The sequence below is a fragment of the Peromyscus eremicus genome, chromosome 13 (assembly GCF_949786415.1).
Source record: "Peromyscus eremicus chromosome 13, PerEre_H2_v1, whole genome shotgun sequence".
NCBI classification, from domain to species: domain Eukaryota; kingdom Metazoa; phylum Chordata; class Mammalia; order Rodentia; family Cricetidae; genus Peromyscus; species Peromyscus eremicus.
The window spans coordinates 21,743,932-21,763,683 of record NC_081429.1 but is presented as its reverse complement, the minus strand read 5'-3'; the positions used below and the strand labels follow the sequence as shown (position 1 = coordinate 21,763,683).

Below are 19,752 nucleotides of genomic sequence, written 5' to 3'. Positions count from 1 at the left end.
AATTGCCTGTGTCTGTATGCCATGTATGTGCTGGGTCCTTCAGAAGCTTACGTTACAGTAGTTCAGTTTTCAAAAGAATAAGAATCCTAATGGACTTCCCTACGGTCGGTCCATGAGCCTGCCCCCTTGCGTAGAAATTGGTTGGACGGTGCAGCAGTGACCTCATGAGGTGTGGGCCATAGTCATTCGGTTTTTTGCAGCTGGAATGTGTACAATATAAACTTAATTTTTCCTTTTGCTTACTGATGCCACACTGGGGTACCTTGTCCTCCTCCTCCCCACCATGGTAGAGTAATGTGTTCTTGTTGCACAGAGCTCCTGAGGTCACAGCATCTGTCCGCACCAGTGTTCTCTAATAAGAAATTTTGTGCAGAGATTTTTACGTGTGTAGGTTCTGGATGGTTATGACTCATCGAAGTATTACATTCTTTTCTTTCTTTCTTTTTTTCTTTTTTTTTTTTTTTTTTTTTTTTTTTTGAGACAGGGTTTCTCTGTGTAGCTTTGGAGCCTTTCCTGGAACTCACTCTGTAGCCCAGGCTGGCCTCAAACTCACAGAGATCTGCCTGGCTCTGCCTCCCGAGTTTGGGGGTTAAAGGCGTGCACCACCACTGCCCAGCCTTTGTATTATTTTCTGAGAGAGAGCGAGCTGTTGTTACACTGCGGTGCAGAACTTTCAGAATTGACTGATGTGTCTGGAATAAGTAAATAAGGTCGGCATTCTTAGAGGATGTCTTGTTGGTAAGGAACTTTAAAGAGCATGTCTTGGTTTAATACATGTTTTCTCTTCTGCTGTGTGGAGCGTGTAGGGTCATCTCTGACCCTATGTCTGTTCTTTCTTCAAAGGGCACTAGATAATTAGATGGGAAAAAGCAGAATGCCTCAGTCCAGGTGGCTTGCCTTTGCACGAAAATACAAGCAGAAACACACCTGGGGTGTCCTTTGACCCCTGATGAACTCACAGATAATATGCAGAAATTAAGGCCAGCATAGGTATCCAGCGCCTTTGGGTCTTTCTTAGACAAACCCAGACAAGTTTCTTAATGCTGAGGAGAGACTTCACAAAACACTGGCTTGGTTCCTCCCTGCCTGGCATTTTGCTTGAGTGCTCTGGGACAATCAGACAAGCAGGGCCGCTCATTGTCAACATATTAATTATGCCTTCCATTTCCACGGGCTTTTCACGAGGTAGTCGCCGAGTTCATGGGCGGGTTTCGAAAATGCTCTTAAGCAGTCTTACTTTTTACTGTGGTGGACTCACAACCTGCCCCTGGACAGGGGACACTCCATCCCGATGTCCTGAGTGGTGGCCCAGTGTTAGGGTAGGAAGAGCTGAGGCTTCTCTGCTCTGCTTTCTCAGTCATTTTCTAAGACTCACTTTTACTTAAAAGAAAATGAGAGCAGAGAACTGGCTTCTTGGAAGGAGTGATTTCTTAAGAGAGATCATTGAGGTTTCAGGTTTGGGGGAGGTGATGTGGATTGAACCCCTGTCCACTGAGAACATCCTGCAGGTTTTGGGGAGATTTTTAGTTTCAGGCTGACATGGTTTCCATTTGGCTGGCTGGGTGGCAGGTGCTCAGCATGGCCCAGGGGAGGGGTGTTGGTGTGGACAGGAACTGGCATCTTAGCCTCTGGAGGGTCAGCTCCTTCTTCCTCTCCCCCCACACCCTCCCCCCGTCCTTTTTCTTTGGGGGAGGAGGTTTGTTAACATGGATAGTATTCTTCATTCTTTGCTGACATTCTGCTTCACATAGGCATTCTTTATTCAGCCATGAAAGCATCAATATGCTAATCTTAGGTGGCAAGATGTTGTGGTCCGGGACAGTAGCCACTCCCGCTGCTGGCCGACTGTCACTTGGTAAACAATAGTAGCAGTCCCTGGGCCTGCTCAGCTACAGCTGGTCCTCTGCACAGAACATTTCCATTGTCCCAAAGGAAATGAGGCAGATTATTCCTCTATGACAAAAGACAGCAGTTTCTGCCTTAAACTCCCAGAAGAGGAGACTATTGCAACAGTAACCAAAGGACCGTGAGTGTCCCCACTAGGTCTGTTTACAAGGAATTATTATGGTAGGAATAGTTACTAATCTTTTTTTAAGTTCAGGTGCAAAGTGATGGATGGATTTTATTATGGCGTTTTCATGCATATATGCCATTAATCTCTGATTGAATGAGATTTGAACATAATCGTTAGTATGAGCTAGAGTTTTGGTTAATTATACCAAGAAATCCTGGATTTGGTTTTTATGGATGAAATTGTTGTTTTACTCGCCTGCACACATGGCATCCAAATCTCTTCCAATTTGATGTCTTGATTCGTTCTCTGTAGCAAGGGGGAAACGTTGGACAGCTTCACACAACCTCAAGAATCCATTTTTTATAAAATATTTTAAAAATATAGTTAATGGGCAGGGAGGTGGCTTAGTAGGTAATCACCGTTGTTGCCAAACCTGGGTTTGATACCTGCCACCCATCTGGTGGAAGGGGAGAGAACCAATTTCTGAAAGTTAATTCTCTTGACTTCCTTGAGTATGTGGTGTGTACCCCCCAAGAATAAATACAATGTAATTTATTATTTTTTTTACAGATCAAACTATGTCATAAAAACGTAGTTACAAACTAGAATAGTTTTTCTATGAGATAATGACCTAATATTTAAATATATACAAACAGTCTAATGCTAAAAAAAAACCCCAAAAAAACCCAAAAACCCTATTGATTAAGGACAGTGTTTTTTTTCTCCCTCTTATAAATCCTGTGTGTAAAAGGACATCAGGGTGCTGGAGAGCTGTCTCAGTGGTTGAGAGCATTTACTGCTCTTGCAGAGGACCTGGGTTCCATTTCCAGCACCCATAGGGTGGCTCACCACAGATCCCATGCTGTCTATCCTCTGAGGGCAACTGCATACACGTGGTTCGCATAAATTCATGCAGGTACATACACACAAATAAAAAAAAATAGTAAATCCTAATAAAAGAAAGAAATATGGCGGGGGGGGGGGATCAGCATTTTCCACTTTACTTACTGTATTGAAATTATATCTGCCAGAAATACTGCATGTTCTGCTGTGTTTGATATTCTTAAAAATTAAAAAAAAAATGACAGACGTCTTAATGGTCAGGAACACACTGTCTTCTGAAGTTTAGCTTGTCCTCAGTAAGTTAATGTGATGTAGTGTTAGTTTGAAAAATCACAATCCACAAACCATGACCCTGGTCCAAGTAATCATTCCTTTTGTGTTTCAAGCGGCTGATGCTCTCTGTGGTAACTGACTTTCACTAGACCTGAAGATCATATCTTTCCAGGCCATGGAAAGAGCTGAAACACCAGCCTCAGTTTGCCTTTGAAACAGGCCTGCTATGGCAGGAAGACATCTGAACTCTCAGGTTCCTGGCTTTGGGAATGAGAATCTTTGCATCTCTCCTTGCTGCTGTGGGGTTTTCTTGAGTACCAGTTGCTCTAATGGATGTGGATGTGTGCCATCCACGCTCAGGCTCTAAATGCCAGGCAACTTTTCTTAGTTTACATGGGTGTTGGGTTTTTAAAAAGTAGTACAATTGTAGGTTTGTTACTGTTCGTCTGCCCTGCTTGTAACAGCCAATTTGTTGTATTTACTAGAAACTGGAGCGTCTGTGGTAGTAGATGGCCATGTTGTTGGCAGTCAACTCTCTTTCATTAGCTCTGAGACAGAGATTACAGGGCCTCACCTCAGTTTGGTTTCTTTGACTCTAAAAATGGAGGCTTATTTTAGGGTTAGCCACGACGGTAAAGTTCATTATACAGGGTGCCTTCTGTTTCAGAAACTTATGTAAAATCTGAGGTTATAGAAACAGTGACTGAAATGAAAAATAATTCTGGTCTTTCTATAGTTTTCAGTTCTACTCATGTTGGTAGTTATTTGTGCCCAGAATAAAATTATCTGTTTACATATGGCCTGTTCAGTGATTTGGAGGTGTCAGCATAAAAAAAAAAATCACTGCTCTCCCCTTAAAGGGAATAAGAAATAGTTTGTCCTGGAGCCGTTTTGAGTGACCATGGCCCAGGAGCACAGATTTGGGTTACTCCAAATCCCATGTTCCAACGTGAAAGCAGTTTCACCAGGTTTTTATAGTTTCACAGCACAAAGAAAGTCCTATGGAAGGCAACTTTTAAAACGCACTGGTGGGTGTACCAGAGAGGCAGGTACAGCGATCGGGCATCTCTATAGGCCCAGGGTGCTTAGCTCTTGGTTTGGCGCAAGCTACTGCTCTGTTAATAGCTGTAAGAGGGATTTTATTTATTATCATGAGGTGTTAGTTCAGGTACAGAATGGCTGTCCTAAAAGACAAGCACTGGTCCAAGATACATTAATCAGCCTCTGAACCTACAAAATCCTGATCTCCCCACAGTACTGAAACTCCAGCCTGTCCGTCCACCAGTCTGTGCAGACACAGCCTCCTTCAAGGAGTTTTGTTCACACCTGACACAGCTTCTTTCCAGGGATTTTCCTTCACAGAGATGAAGGAGCATCTGAGACTGTTGGTAGCTGGTAATGGCTATTTCCTCGTGTCTCAGGCAGAGCCAGCAGTAGGGCGGACGGGGGTTTTTTTCGTTGTCACGTGTGCAAACTAAGGAAGATATTTAGATTGGAGAACTGTCTCTTCTATCTTGTTATGTATACAGCATTTAAAGGACAGAACAGGTAATTCCAGGCATTAATGCCTTGGTCTTGTTTGTTTGTTTGTGGTCCCGTCTTGCAGTCGCTTTTCAAGGCTGGACTCACTATGTAGACCAGTGGTTCTCAGCCTTCCTAAGCCTGCGACCCCTTAATACCGTTCCTCATGTGGTGCTGACCCCCCAACCATAAAATTATTTTCATTGCCACTTTATAACTGTCATTTTGCTAGGGTTATGAATCATTATTCAAATATCTGTGTTTTCCGATGGTTTTAGGCAACCCTAAAGAGGTCATGACCCACAGGTTGAAAACCCCTGATGTAGACTGTGGCTCTTCCACCGCTGCCCTCCTGAGCAGTGGGATTAAAGGCATGTACCACCACACCCAGCGGAATAGTTTAGATTTATAGTGGTATTTTCAATGTTCACATAAGACATTCTGTAAGAGGGTGAGGTTTTTTTTTTTTTTTTTTTTTTTTGAGCATTAGAAAGTGGGTGAAGGTTTCTCTCTCTCTCTCTCTCTCTCTCTCTCTCTCTCTCTGTGTGTGTGTGTGTGTGTGTGTGTATGTGGTATTTTTGTGTGTGCACTGCATGGGTGTGTTCAGGCAGGCATATACATGTATGTGTGTTCCTGTGGATGCCAGAAGGTTGACAATTGATCTTCACTTTATTATTTTGTTATTGAACCCGGAACTCACTGGTTAGATTAGCTGGCTGGCAAACCACAGGGATCCTGTTGATCAGGATAGTAGGAAGCTGCAAGCTCGGATTAGGGGGATGGGCTCCCCCATTTGCGTTCGGAAACCGTTGTGTGTAGCTGAGGTTGACTGGAGAGGCCTCCTCCTCCAAGCATGCCCACCGGTATTTCCTCGTGTTTCCTCTACCTCATCTTTACCCAAGATAATCTCGTTTTTTTTAAGGATATTTCTTTCTGTTCAGGGTCTTGTCAAACCAAGGCTCGGATGTTGGGAAAGGTGTCCTTTATTGTAAGAAAATCCCGTTTTAAGAACAAATCAGGATTAGGGAGGGTGGTGAGAACACCCCCCCCCCCCACACACACACACACTCCCCCAGAACCCTGGAACAAACTGAAGAGCAGGGCAAAAGAGGGCTATTGAGGGCATTCAAGTGTGGGTGAGAATTTCCTATTTTTCTTGAGCCTCAGTATTAATTGCACAAAATAAATAGGAGTAACTGAGTACTTCTCTTACTCTGTAGGCATTTGAATCACCAAATATTGAACAAATTATGAAAATTTCTAGAATGCGTTCCTTAATGTTCTTCCTAGATTGCTCTTTCTTGAAATGTTTCATATTCGAAAGAATGTGTATTCTGTATACTGTACCACAATTACTGGTTTGAGGCGGGGTAGAGGGGGGGGCGTTTCTTGACTAGGCCTCAAGATCAGAGCAATGCATTGCTGCAGTAAGGTTTGAGTTCCGTTGTCTAGAAGATTCGGTCTTTTCTACGTGATGATGTTCCTGTGTGTTCATCTCACGAATGTTTTTCTGAGAGCCTGCTGTGAGCCTTATGCTGCCCTGGGTAAGGGCCAGTGGACAAGGTTTCAGGGCCTTCAAAGCTCACTTTCAGGGTAGGTTGAAAAACATGAAAAAAAAAAACCCCATCTATAATACTAACTGATGATAGAAGGAGACGAGAGAGACAGAGACAGACGCCCCGGGGCTGGTCAGGGGGCCCTAACCCATGTACCTTAAACCTTCTGGTGGATCTAGGCTGGAACATTTCTAGGAGGGAGGAAAGGCAGGTGAGGCCTACAGGCCCTGAGGAGCCCCGAGGCCCAGTGTGATGGGAAGGGGTGTTGGGCAGGACTCTGAGAAAGAAGAGAGGTCCTGAAGGGTTTGGTAGTGGTTGGAGTCATCGAATTTACACACTAAAGGTTAACCCCGAAGCTGTAGAATAGGCCTCCGAGGGATTTGGAGGCCTGCTAGGAAGCTTGGAGCCTTGGAAGGATTTGTTTATGCTTGGGATTGAGGCCCAAACCTGAATTAGGATTGGGATTTGGGAGCCTGGGAGGAGAGTCAGTCACCCCCTGAGATGATGATAATACTTCCTGGAGTGTGGGCTGTAGGGTGGGAGGGAAGCTGGGAGCCAGGGGCGAAGCCTCAGGTAAGGAAATGGTTTTATTTGCAATTCTAGAATCAAGTTCACCTCATTCCTTAGACTCTAGAGATCCCCTGTGCTGAGGTTGATTTTATAGACAGAAAGACTGAAGGAAGCAGAAACAAAGAACAGAGAGTAGATTGGGTGTTTCAGAGTGAGTGACTGCAAGACGGGACCACGGAGCCGGAACCCAAGGAAAATGGGAGCTTCTGCTCGGGTTACTGCAGGTTACTCTCCTCCCAATGTAGATGAGAGCACCAGGGAGTTTGTTACCATGGCATTGAGACTGGCCTGTTTGGGAGGGACATCCTGATTTTTCCGAAGGTCACATAACAACACAGTTTTGTTTGGTGGCATGGGAAAGAGTATGATTTCATTTTGATATTCAGACTGATCTGTGTAGGGGCCCAAGGCCAGAGCTCCATGTAGAACAGTGGGCCCGATCATTTTATGTAATGTGTTTGCATTCAGAGATAGTAAAAACGGGAGTTATGGGAAATGCAGGGTAGGAGATTGGGGAAAAAACAAAACAAAACAAAACTGAACTCAGTGTATATTTGAAATAGTGGAAAATGCTTCTCATTAGATAATCATTGAGTGCTGACATTTGTATTGTAGAAAAGGATTTCAGAGACATCCACAGGATTGCTGTAATTCCAAGGCCATCAGCAGTTATTATCCTACTAAACTTTATGTCCATCGAAGGGAGAAGGTCTGTCTGGCCCGCCTTAGTACCTAAATTGTGCCTTTGGCTTGAATCTGAAGGCTTAGTTGTTTGCAAAGCTGATTCCACTTCTAGTTATATAAGGAAATAAAGGGAAACAGAGTAAATTCTAGAAGCTGTAAGGAATCATGGTGATTGTGTTTTAGATTTTTAGTTCAGAAGAGTACTTGGTGACATTATCGTCTCATGTGAGAATTTCCACTGGTCCCTTGCTGTTTTATCTGGTATGGCCACGAATTGATGGGTCCGTGTGGGCATTTGACATTTAGTGTGATGGGTGGAACGGGGTGGGCGAGTGGATGGAGAGAGCTATATCCTTCTAGCTAGCTCCTGCTAGGGTCTGACTCACCTGCGGTGTCTGGGTTCCTAGGACGAGCTGGATGAACTCCGTGCAGAGATGGAAGAGATGAGGGACAGCTATCTAGAAGAGGACGGTTATCAGCTGCAGGAGCTCCGGAGAGAGCTGGACCGTGCTAACAAGAACTGCAGGATCCTGCAGTACCGACTCAGGAAGGCTGAGCAGAAAAGTCTGAAAGTGGCAGAAACAGGGCAGGTGGACGGGGAACTTATCAGAAGCCTGGAGCAAGACTTGAAGGTGAGTGAACTCCCTCGGCATCCCGTTCCTAGAAACCTGAAGCGGTAACTCCAGACACCCACCTACCCAATATGTCTTACCGACTGCTCTTGCAGAGGACCTGGATCAGTTCCTAGCATTCACATGGTGGTTCACAAATATCTGTAACCTTGGTCCCATAACATACAGTGCCCTCTTCTGGTCTTAGAGGGCACCAGGAATGAATGTGGCATATAGACATATGTAGGCAAATACCTCTACACATAAAATAAAATTAAATATTTTAAAGAGATCGAGAAAGAATGAAAACCACGGTTGAAGGTGGGACTGAGCTCACTCTATGGACTGCAAAGCTGTCATGACCTCATCATCCAATCATTTATCTAGATGCGGATTATACAGAATGTCTCAAGTTCTGAGAGTGTGAAGTCTCATCTGGCTTTCCTTATGTCAGGAATAATCCTCGCTTCTGTCAATTACCAACCACTAACGGAATGCCAGTCAGTGTGAGAAAGGGTGATTTATAGTTGTCTTTTTTTTTTTTTTCCCCCTGAGACAGGGTTTCTCTCTGTAGCTTTGATGCCTTTCCTGGAACTCACTCTGGAGCCCAGGCTGGCCTTGAACTCACAGAGATCCGCCTGCCTCTGCCTCCTGAGTGCTGGGACTAAAGGCGTGCACCACCACTGCCCGGCCGATTTATAGTTGTCTTACAGTCTTTCCTCACTTGCTGTTAGAAAGTAAAGGAGCTTTTGGGCTGGAGAGAAGACTCAGCAGTTAAGAGCACTGGCTGCTCTTACAGAGGACCTGGGTTCCATTCCCAGTACTCACATGGTTGGTGGCTCACAACCATCTACAATTCCAGTTTTAGGGAATCTGGCATTAGCTCCTGGCCTCCATGGGCACATGCAGGCAAAACACTCATACACATAAAATAAATAAAATTTTAAAAAAGGAAGTAAAAGAGTTTAATTGCTTTGAACATTGCCAAGGTTTTAACCACACAAGAGCCACAGAAGACATCTTTAAAAACTTGACTGTATGGACCATCTACTCATACAGAATTCTTATTTTTTATTGGTTTTAGTTTTTTGGTGTTTCAAGACAGGGTTTCTCTGTGTAGCTTTGTGCCTTTCCTGGAACTCACTTGGTAGCCCAGGCTGGCCTTGAACTCACAGAGATCCGCCCTCCTCTGCCTCCTGAGTGCTGGGATTAAAGGCGTGCGCCACCACTGCCAGGCGGTTTTAGGTTTACTATTGATTTGATTGACAGGAAGCATATGCGTGCAAGGAGAACTGGCATTATTGCTGATCCACCCTGAGGAAACAGCCCTATCCAGGGTGGCTTTGTCATTATGAAAGCCATCTTCTCCTTTATAATGTAGTTTCATGTTTAAATTATACACTGAGTATCTGCGCTGCCTAGTGTTTTGTCAACTTGACACAAGCTGGACGCATCTGAGAAGAGGGTCTCTCAATTGAGAAAACGCCTCCGTGAGACGGGCCTTATAGGCAAACCTGTAGGACCTCTTCTTGATTGATGATGGGCCCAGCCCATTGCGGGTAGGGCCATCCCTGGGTGGTATATGAAAGCAGCCTGAGCAAGCCATGGGGAACCAGCCAGTAAGCAGCACCCCTCCATGCCCTCCACTTCAGCTCCTGCCTCCAGGTCCCTGCCTTGAGTTCGTGCCCTGTAATGTGGGATTGTAAATGAAATAAACCCTTTCCTCCCCAAACTGCTTTTGGTCACAGTGTTTTTTATCACAGCAATAGAAACATCAAGACTGTATTTGTTATTCAAAGTATTTATGTCTGAAAGGGGTTCAGATTTTAGAGCATTTCAGATGTTCGATTTTTGTTTGGGTTAGGAATGCTCAGCTTGTAGTACTTTCTTCTGTTAAATAGAGGTCTGTCGCCTATTTCCTGCATTCTTGCTGTAACTAAGCTAAGGCTTCTTCCTCTGAGGTTGTCTGAATATTCCCTTAGCATCCCCCCACTCCCCCAGACTTCGCGTATCCTGATGATTATCCCCGTGTGTCCAATGCAGGTCGCCAAAGACGTGTCTGTCAGATTGCACCACGAACTGGAGACTGTGGAGGAGAAGCGTGCTAAGGCAGAAGATGACAATGAAACTCTCCGGCAGCAGATGATCGAGGTGGAGATATCCAGACAGGCCCTCCAGAATGAGCTGGAGAGATTCAAAGAGGTAATGAAGAAACACGGGGATACTACTTGGGTTTCTTAGGAACTAGGGACGCCTTACATCTCATTTTTGGGTTGGAAGACAGAGTCAGTAAACAGTGGAAGGCTATTTGGCTCAGGAGCTGAGGAAAAGGTATATGTATGTATGTATATGTGTGTGTGTATATATATATATATATATATTTTTTTTTTTCTCATTGTAGACAAATAAAAAACAAGTCACATAAACACACAGCTGCAAAGGAGATTATGTAACCAAGGCTGTGGGTTGCTTGCAAAGCCAAAAATATTTGCTATCTGGCCTTTTACATAAAAGGCTTTGGAACTCTAAATTCATTTCCTATCGTTTCTATTCAAGTGAGCTGGCCACTAATCCCTTCAGAGTGTCCAAGTGCAGTGTATTATTACCGAATTAAACACTAGCTTCCCCCGCCCCTGAATGTTTTCTCTTCCAATGAGCTGGGGAGTATATTCTGTTTGTCCATCAAAACTCTATAAACAGCTGGGTGTGGTGGCTCATGCCTTTTAAACTCAGCACTTGGGAGGCTGATGCAGGCAGATATCTATGAGTTCAAGGCCAGCCTGATCTACATAGCCAGCTCCCGGGCCATCCAAGGCTACATAGTAAGAACCTGTCTCAAAATAACAACAACAAAACCTTCTGGAAATATGCTCTTTTGCACACACATATCTATATATTATTCAGCCAATATGATTCAACATAGGTATCTATATATAGGTATAGATATTTTCGAATGTTACAGAGTGATTATTCTAGCAAAGTTGTCTAGAAAAAAATATTTCATTTGCATATGGCAATGTAAATCCTGACGACTTTCTTTTTGACTTTGGTGTAAGATTGAAGCTGAGTGTTTTCTTGGAAAAACACCCTGCATACTGATGAAGTGAAAAAATACTGGGGAAGGCTGGTTCAAGCTGGCATATGACCTGCTAACAGCCTCATCTAGTAGTTCATGTCTTCTGGGTACATTTCTTGTTTCGTTCAGTCATTCCCACCCGAATGTCTGGCACCACACCTTGTTCAGGCTGGGTCCCGAGCTCTGGGGATGGAGACATGAACGTACGCTCTAGTCCCCCTGGGTGCCCAAGGTTTTTTTTGCAGAGCACAGACCACAGCAAAGCAATGATGTTGCCATCTCTTGTATCCCCAACCGCCTTTGCTCACGGTTTCTTTTTCTCCCATCTGTCCAGTTTCTTCACTAATGCCCCTCTGTAATGAGAGTTCTGTTGAACGGGGCAGGGGCTTGTCTGTCTGGTTCACTGTGGGATCCTTGAGCCTGGATGGGTGCCTGACACATGCTGAGTGAGGGAAAGAACATAGAGATGGGAATACCAAGCTGTGGCGATCACGGCTTGCTGGGGATAAGGATGCCGGCGCTGCAAGGCTTCACAGCCCAGGAGGCTGGCTTCTGAAAGATTATTTTACATCATGAGTGCAGCACACCTCTTAACTGCTGCCTGGTTCATCCCCAGGCTGGGGGAGTTTGCCCTCTAATGATGGATCTTTTGCCTCATTCACTGTCATTGGTACCTTTTACTGCCTGCTTTTCCTTTGGTCTTAATTTTCTGAAACTGTGCTGATTTATAGGTCGAGCCCTACCTACCAGTGTGCATAGACAATAATTCAGAAGTATATTTTATATGATTGATCTGGATAGATGTAACTACACATATTCTAGTTGTATACATGTAGGTAACACATGTACACACACACATATATATAAATATATGTATGTATATGTATGTATGTATGTATATGTGATACCAGGTAGTTCCAGGATGCCCACAGGAACTGAAGTCCACAGATGCTCAAGTCTCTTACATAAAAATGGTAGTCTTTTGATAGAACGTGAGCACATATACATACTTCAAATCATTTCTACACTATTCATAATGTCTAACAATATAGCCACTATAAAAATAGTTATTTTGTTAATGTTGTTTAGGGATGAATCATAAAAATCTAGTCTACATAATCATGGTGACAGCAGTATTTTTTTGTGGACTGTTTTATACCCCTGGTTGGTTGAATCTGCCGGTGTGGAACACACTGATGCAGAAGACCGACTACATATATATTTTAAGCAAGGGACGAGTCTGCATATGTTTAGATGGATTGTGTAAGACTTGGATTCCTTGGGAGGAAGAAATGACTGCTGTTGTTTTTGACACAAGAAGAAAAACTAGAGGAAGCAGGGGTCGTCTTGGAGCCCCATGCTGGCTCAGGCAGTGGAGTGAAGTGGAGGGATCAGCCCCTCCCCGTGGGTTAACATGATGCAGAGGGCGCGGCTTCGTTGAGATGGGATAAGCATTTCACCCCCAGAGCTGCAGTCAGTCCGGTGGGACGATATTTTTATACCACACTGCTAAAGGATTGTGTAACAGACAAGAGTCTCGGGAGAGTTAAGACATGGCAGAGGGTGCTGGACGAAGAGAATGACGGAGCCAGGGGACCTAGGGTCCCAAGGTGGTGGGAGAGAGACTGCAGGGAAATGCCAGCTATCGTCTCCATAGATAGATTCTTGTCACAAAAGCTAAAAACACACACAGTTGAGTTGGCGCTTCACTGTTCACCTGTGACACTTTGTAAATGGATGCACGGTGACCTAAAATGGCAAGGGCTTTTCCTGCCCATGAATAACAGAGTCCTTGTGTGAAGCCGCCTGGCCTCAGAGGACCCGAGCGGCCCTGCTGTTGTGGTCCTTCCATAGAGCTCCGTGGTTTTCCTACTTCGGGGGCCTGGTAGACACCAGCAAACCCAAACATTTCCTACTACTGTACGCCTCCTCCTGCCTCTCCTAGGGTCCTGTAGTCCTGGGGCTTTGGGTGGTAACAGTCACCACCTCTCACTCCTGTCGTCGGTGACTTACCGCTCGCTCTGGGCTCCGTTCTGCTTTTCCAGTGACCATTGGCTTTGCAAACTTTTTGTAGTCAGATGAATGGTTTCCAGTAGTTATGATATGGAAGGGCCAGCTGTCGGCGGATGGGTTTGGAATTGCCTTGGGGAGGGATGGGTATGTTTTGGACCCAAGCAGACAGGTGGCAGTTTTATACCACATGGGAATGTACCAAATGCTATTGACTTATACTTGAAATGGGTGGTTTTATGTTACATGAGTGAGTTTTAACCTCTTTCGAAATGGTTTTCTTTTGTCGTACTTGACCGATATTTTGGGCGAAGATATGGGTGACCGTGGGCACTCCCAGAGTTCTGACAGTATCTCTTCCGTCTTAAACAAACCTGCCTGGGTGCTCCGTTGTTTGACTTCCTGGCGTGACACGGGGGACCTGTACTCACTAACTGGCCTTCACTCTGTCTCTCCCTGCCTTCCTTCCCCCACCCAGGATGCAGACTGGAGATGGGGAAGGGCTATCAAAAGGGTGACAAAGGACTTTCCCCTCCTGTCCTTTTTAAATGAAAGCAAGTGGGTCATGGGAAGCTCACTTTCTCCATTGATAGATGGGAAGGCATGGGAAGCTCACTTTCTCCGTTCCGTTGATAGATGGGAAGGCAGGAGGGCTGACCTGCTTGGCCTGGTCTCCTGGTTGCTTTCTGTGATTGCTCACTCATGGTCCCTGCACCCAGGAAGCAGACCCTTTGCCCCGCTGCAGAGTTCAAGCATGTACTTGTCCTGGACTCCTCGGTGTTGTTTCTTTATAGAGCTGCCACAGTATGTCAGAAAGTAAAAGTGGGTGAACTCAGCCTAGCTTCCACTTTTTTCTTTTTGAGACAGGGTTCCTCTGCATAGTCTTGGCTGTCCTAGAGCTTGCTCCGTAGACCAGGTTGGTCTCGAACTCACAGAGATCCACCTGCCTCTGCTTCCCAAATGCTGGCATTAAAGGCATGAGCCACCAGGCCTGGCTAGCTTCCACTTTTCCAAGATGGTCACTCTTATGTTTTTTTCATTCTTCAATAATGTCCACCCCCAACTTTTTGGGTATATTATATACTAGACACAAATAAGTAGCCAAATTAGTTGGCAATTTCTTTTTTTAAAAGATAATTTATTTATATGTATTTTATGTACACTTTTTTTTTGTTTGTTTTTTGGTTTTTTTTGCCTGCATGTATGTCCATGTGAAGGTGTCAGGAGTTACAGACAGTTGTGAGCTGCCATGTGAGCACTGGGAATTGAACCCAGGACCTCTTAACCACTGAGCCATCTTTCCAGCCCCTAGTTGGCAATTTCTAAGGACAGAGATATGTGGGTTTTGTGGCATAGGGACAGGGAAAGAGAAGACTAGGGAAGAAGCCTGGTGGGTGGCGTTCAGGTGACTGTCCTGTGAACGGTCACGTAGAGGGCATTGTCACATCATCAGTAGGAACTGGCTTGCGCGTGTTATTTGACTGTTCTGTGTCTCCTGGTTTCTCTGACAGTCAGGTAGGCAGGCAGTTGGAGTGTGGTGTGTGGAACTTTAGCTGGAGAATTTTATTGGGCTTTGCTCCGGCTCGCTGAGCCTATGGCAGGAGCTCGGTTCACACAAGCGGCTCCATATATTTTATTTTATAGGAGTCACAGGAGCCACTAGAAGCCAGAGGGCTTGTGCAGGCTGCCTTCCAGACCCTGGATGTGACATCATTGCGGGGTGGGTGCTTAGTAAATGAATGGTTAGATACTATGTTTCTGTGTGCTTGAGAGACCAGGGCTACTCCAAGTCTGGGTGGAGATTTTCATGTAATTCCATTAGAGTGAGGTTTTAAAACTTCGCCTGTAGCCCATGGGGTTGGGGAGAACATTTTATACATTCAGTGTACAAATGTAAAGGTTTGATGCAGTCGTGCTTCTCTGTCTACAGAGTCTACTGTATTTTTCAGTCTTGTTCCGTTGTTTTTTTTTCATTGATTTCCAGTCCATCCTTGTATTGCTGCAGTTTGTAAAGTATATTCTATTCATTAATAGTGTTGTTCAAGTTTTTTGTGTACTTTATAATTTGGTTTTCTTATGATTGTAATTCAAGCTGTGTCAAACTCTTTATGTATTTTGAAGCTATATTTTAAAGTCCAAGTAGATTTAGAACTTTCAGTTGGCAATGACGCCTTTATTCTACTGGTTTTGCTATTAAGTCTCAAGTTTTCTCATTTTATCATCGCTAATAAATGTATTTTATTGGTACTTGCTTGGAATGGCTTTTCTGTGGCTCCTTTAGTTTCTGATTTTCTATTATTATGTTTTAGGTTATTATTTTTTATGAACCAGAATATAGCTATATTTTTTGAAATGGTATCTGAGAAGCGCTTTTGAACCAATGAATTTAATGCATTTATGTCATTGTGGCTATTAAAAAATGGACCGATTATCTCTATCATTGCATTTTATGTTCTTTATTTTCCATTTTGTTTGTTTGTTTGTTTGTTTTCTTAAATGTTGCCTTTTCTTTGAATTTTTAGTTCCCATGTTTTCTCTCTCAGTTGGGACACTATACATTCTATTTCTGTTCATTTGACTCAGATTTCTCACAGGCACGTTTGATTTGAAGTTTAAAATTATGCCTGCTTCTTTCCTGAGTAACAGGCACATCTTTTAAAGAGCTAATTGATTCTTATCTTTCCTATTACTATTGTTATCATTTTAGTTTCATTTTTTAAAAGTCACCCCTCTTAGTTGACGTATCTAATAACAATGTTTATTTTCATTAATTAGCACGTTTGTCAACTTGTTCCTTTTCTTTCTTTCTCTTTGTCACACTTGTGTGTGATGTGTACACGTTTGTGTGTGGGTATATCTACATGTGCGTACACTTGCATGTGGAGGCCAGAAGCCGATGCAGGATGTCTTTCTCTCTGGAACTACCTGATTTTCTGAGACAGGTTTTCTCACTGAACCTGGAGCTTCCTGAGTGAGCCAGACTGGCTGGCAAATAAACCCACCCAGCACGTAGCACACAGCCCAGCTGAGCCGCCCCGGAGGGTACTGGGAAGGAGCGGCGGGTCGTTCCCTGGCCTAGGACACTTTAATACAAGTTCGCCTGGATTTGAACCGTTTCCCAATGATCTGTCCTCCACTCTCACCCTCCGCAGCAGTGAATCGGCCACTTGTGTAGTTACAGCTCCTGAACTGAGGGCACCCACTCTTCCAGCCGGCCAACTACAGCTCAAACATTCAAACTCCTGTGGGTCTGCAGCCTCCCTGCCTGCCTCCCACCTTGCCTATTGCGTTCAGCTCCCACTGTGCTCAGGGCTTGGCACACTGTGCACTGTGCCCTTCTGCTGTGTCCCAGCTTCTCCTCTGTCTGCTCCTTGACATCTAGTCTTCTAAACTAGGGCTTTGTTTATGTGCCGTTATATTCAGACTGTCTGACAGCCAGGGAGTCTGCAAGTGGAGGTACATAAAAATAATAAATAGCTATTGTCCTTCGACTACAGTGCAGTAAAATGTCATGGCTGGTGTTTTCAGACTTTATGGTTCCCCCAGTAAACAAAGATTTGCTTGGGGAAGATGGTAAAATTCTCCGTAGGCAGAATCTTATGTTGGATCACTCCTTAGGACCTTGGTTATGTTTTGGGTCGGAGCACCATCCCTGGCTTAAAACCTACTAAGTCCAAATGTAGACCCTCTGCACTCACTCAGGAAAGCTGTGAAGGGACCAAGCAGTCTCTGGTTTCATTCGCTGGTCATGGTATGCTTTCATGTGTGACTGTGTATGGGAGTGGGTGGCGGGGAGATTCCAGCTAAGGTATAGGAAGGGGAAGAAATCTGGTGACTTAAGTGATATCTCAGTTGTGTGTCCTGCTAAGTTAATAATGGAGTAAAATGGGATGGAGAGAGGGAGGGAGAGGAATTAATGGTGTCTGCTTAAGTCTTTTGCCTAATACTAGAACCTGAGAAGAGGCGGCCCATGGTGTCTATCTGTCTCTGTGTCTCTGGCTCTGTATGTGTGTGTGTGTGTGTGTGTGTGTGTGTGTTTGTCTGTCTGTCTATCTGTCTCTTATGTGTGTATGTATACTGTGTGGGTGTACAGTGTCTGAGGCCTGCGGGGAAACCACCTTCATTCCTGTGAGCCATTTCTGTCTTTTATCCAGTCCCCAGCTGGGAAATGCCGAGTTCAGAGACTCATAGAGAATTTTAACAGGCACCAGCCGCAGAAAGACATGGCATAAAGGGGTTTGAATGCTTGAGCTGTAGTTGGCCGGCTGGAAGAGTGGGTGCCCTCAGTTCAGGAGCTGTAAATACACAAGTGGCCGATTCACTGCTACGGAGGGTGAGAGTGGAGGACAGGTCATTGGGAAACGGTTCTTTTCTAAATCCAGACAAACTTGCATTAAAGTCTCTTAGGCCAGGGAACGGCCTGCCGCTCCTCTCCAGTGTCCTCCCAGGCGGCTCAGCTGGGCTGTGTGCTACGTGCTGGGTGGGTTTATTTGCTTTTTCACAGGGAACTATGGCAGAGATCCGAGAGGGAGAGTGGTTGGCCTGTTTAAGCATTTGGAATGTTCTGGTTTCTTGGGTTATGTTAGTTCATTAAGTTTGGTTGTTAAAGATTTTACCAACACCTTGTTTGGGTTTTGTTATGGCAGAGAAAGAGAACACAGTGGTGAGGAGAATGGGGGAAGGCAGAGGTAGGCACAGACTGTGTGTGTCTCATCTGTGTGCAAGGCCAGATCAGATCTGCACCATGACCTAAGGGATGGTAATCGACTTCCTGCAACTCTGAAACAAAACAAAAAAAATCTTGAGATAATTGACTTACAAGAAGAAAGATTTACCTGGGCAGCGTCTCCATGACGGGTAAGGTGACCTGCTGATGTCCCATGCAACCTAAGTCAGAAGCTCATTTATTAGTAAAAGGGGGACCTGTAGGGTCCTGGCCCCCACTTTGGGTAACTGTTGCCTTGCTTGCTGACCTTGACCTTGATATCCTCCCTATGCTAATTCCCTGCCGGGTTTCACCCTCCTGAATGCTTAAGGGAAGTTCCTTGTCTGTGTATCCTGCATGATGGGTGTTAAGAGCTTAGATGCAAGATTGTATAACATCTGTAGTGAACTTCTGCCCTCCGGGGTTCTCCCAATGTGCTGTAAGCCTGTATTTAAGACCTCCTCCCTCCTTCAATAAACGGCATTCGGCATTTAAAAAAAAAAAGTAAGATTTACCTTGATACTTATATTTAGAGATTTCAACCCATGATCCTTTGAGGCCTGTGATGAAGGAAAAATCGTAGAGGAGCGTGGGCTGGAACAAAGCTGTTTAGTCTTGTGGTGGTCGAGGGAGGCAGAGACCGACACTCTAATGGCCTCTTCAAGAGCACACTCCAGTGACCTTCCTTTTCTCGCCTCCTGAAGGTTCCACCGTTTGCCAGGGGCACCACAGGCTCCCAAACACATCTTCAGCGTGTTGACTTTTGCAGGACTTTCACAGTGTCCGGTAATTCGTCGGGCCCACTCTCTCAGGGCAAGGCGTCCTAAACGGTCACTAGTCATGCTGCAGCATACAGGAGAAGTCAGCCATTCTCCTCTTCCTCCATAGCTCCCTTGGGCATCTTCTTCATTGTAGCTAGAAGGGGCTGATCACTAGGGTCAGGACCTCAGGGTGAGGGCTCTGGAGCCAATGTCAAGGCAGAGAGTAGGCAAGGCAGCTCCGGTCTGTCATCAGTAGTTGGAGAAAGGTACCTGTGCCTTCCTTTGACCCACTGATGCTCTCTATGTAATTATTTTCTATTTTTAGAAGTACTTATTGTGTTGTTTCATCTAATGAGAACATTACGGGAGGACGGAGGGAAGGTTCTCCTTCCAAGGGAGTAGTGTGGGCCCCTTACCCGCCTCAACATCTTGCTCCACCAAGCCGCACCTTCCACCCAGGGCCTTGGTCTGTGCCTTCTCTTCCTGACCACCCCTCTGCCAGCAGTCTCATACATTCTTTAAGATTCTCCTGGAAACACCAGCTCTCACGGAAGCTTTCTGTAACATTCCAAACTCTGAACAGATGTTTACATGTGATGGAAGTAGTAAATGATGCTTGTGGAAAACTGGAGGAATGAAACTCTTTGCCTGGAACCGGAAATATTGGTTAGTTCTGTAGGGTAGGAATGCGGTACAGTGTCATTTCACAGATCACATGGCTTATTGTCATTTGAGAAGTGTTTCTTTTCCTTTGGGCTCACATTAAAGAAGATTAGACTAGGTGAACAAATCCCGTGGGAAGCGGGGGTGGGGGTGGGGGTGAGGTGAGGGGGGTGGGAGTGGTGGTACACTGGAAAGACAGAGTACATAAGCATCATGGTGAGTGAGTTCCAAAAATATCAAGGTCTCACTCAACTAGGATGTAGTCAGGTCACCCGACCTGCCGTATCTGTGGCTTCACTTTCCAACGTTTCCATTATCGTAGGCCAACTGTCACAGAAAACAGATAAAATGGAAACTCCAGAAATAGATAATGCAGGTGTTTTTATTCCAATATGTTGTTTATTATTTTGTTAATCTCATGCTGTGATTAATTTGGAAGTCAAACTGATAGGTATGATGTAGTCA

At 44.8% G+C, this 19,752-nt stretch overlaps 1 protein-coding gene across 1 annotated transcript in view; it reads left to right on the top strand.

Annotated features, from left to right (window-relative positions):
- Positions 1–19,752, top strand: part of Mtcl1 (microtubule crosslinking factor 1) — a 117,786-nt gene that overhangs the window by 3,417 nt on the left and 94,617 nt on the right. The window contains 2 exon segments of the mRNA XM_059278759.1: positions 7,869–8,093; positions 10,116–10,274. Coding sequence (XP_059134742.1) covers positions 7,869–8,093; positions 10,116–10,274 — 384 coding nt within the window.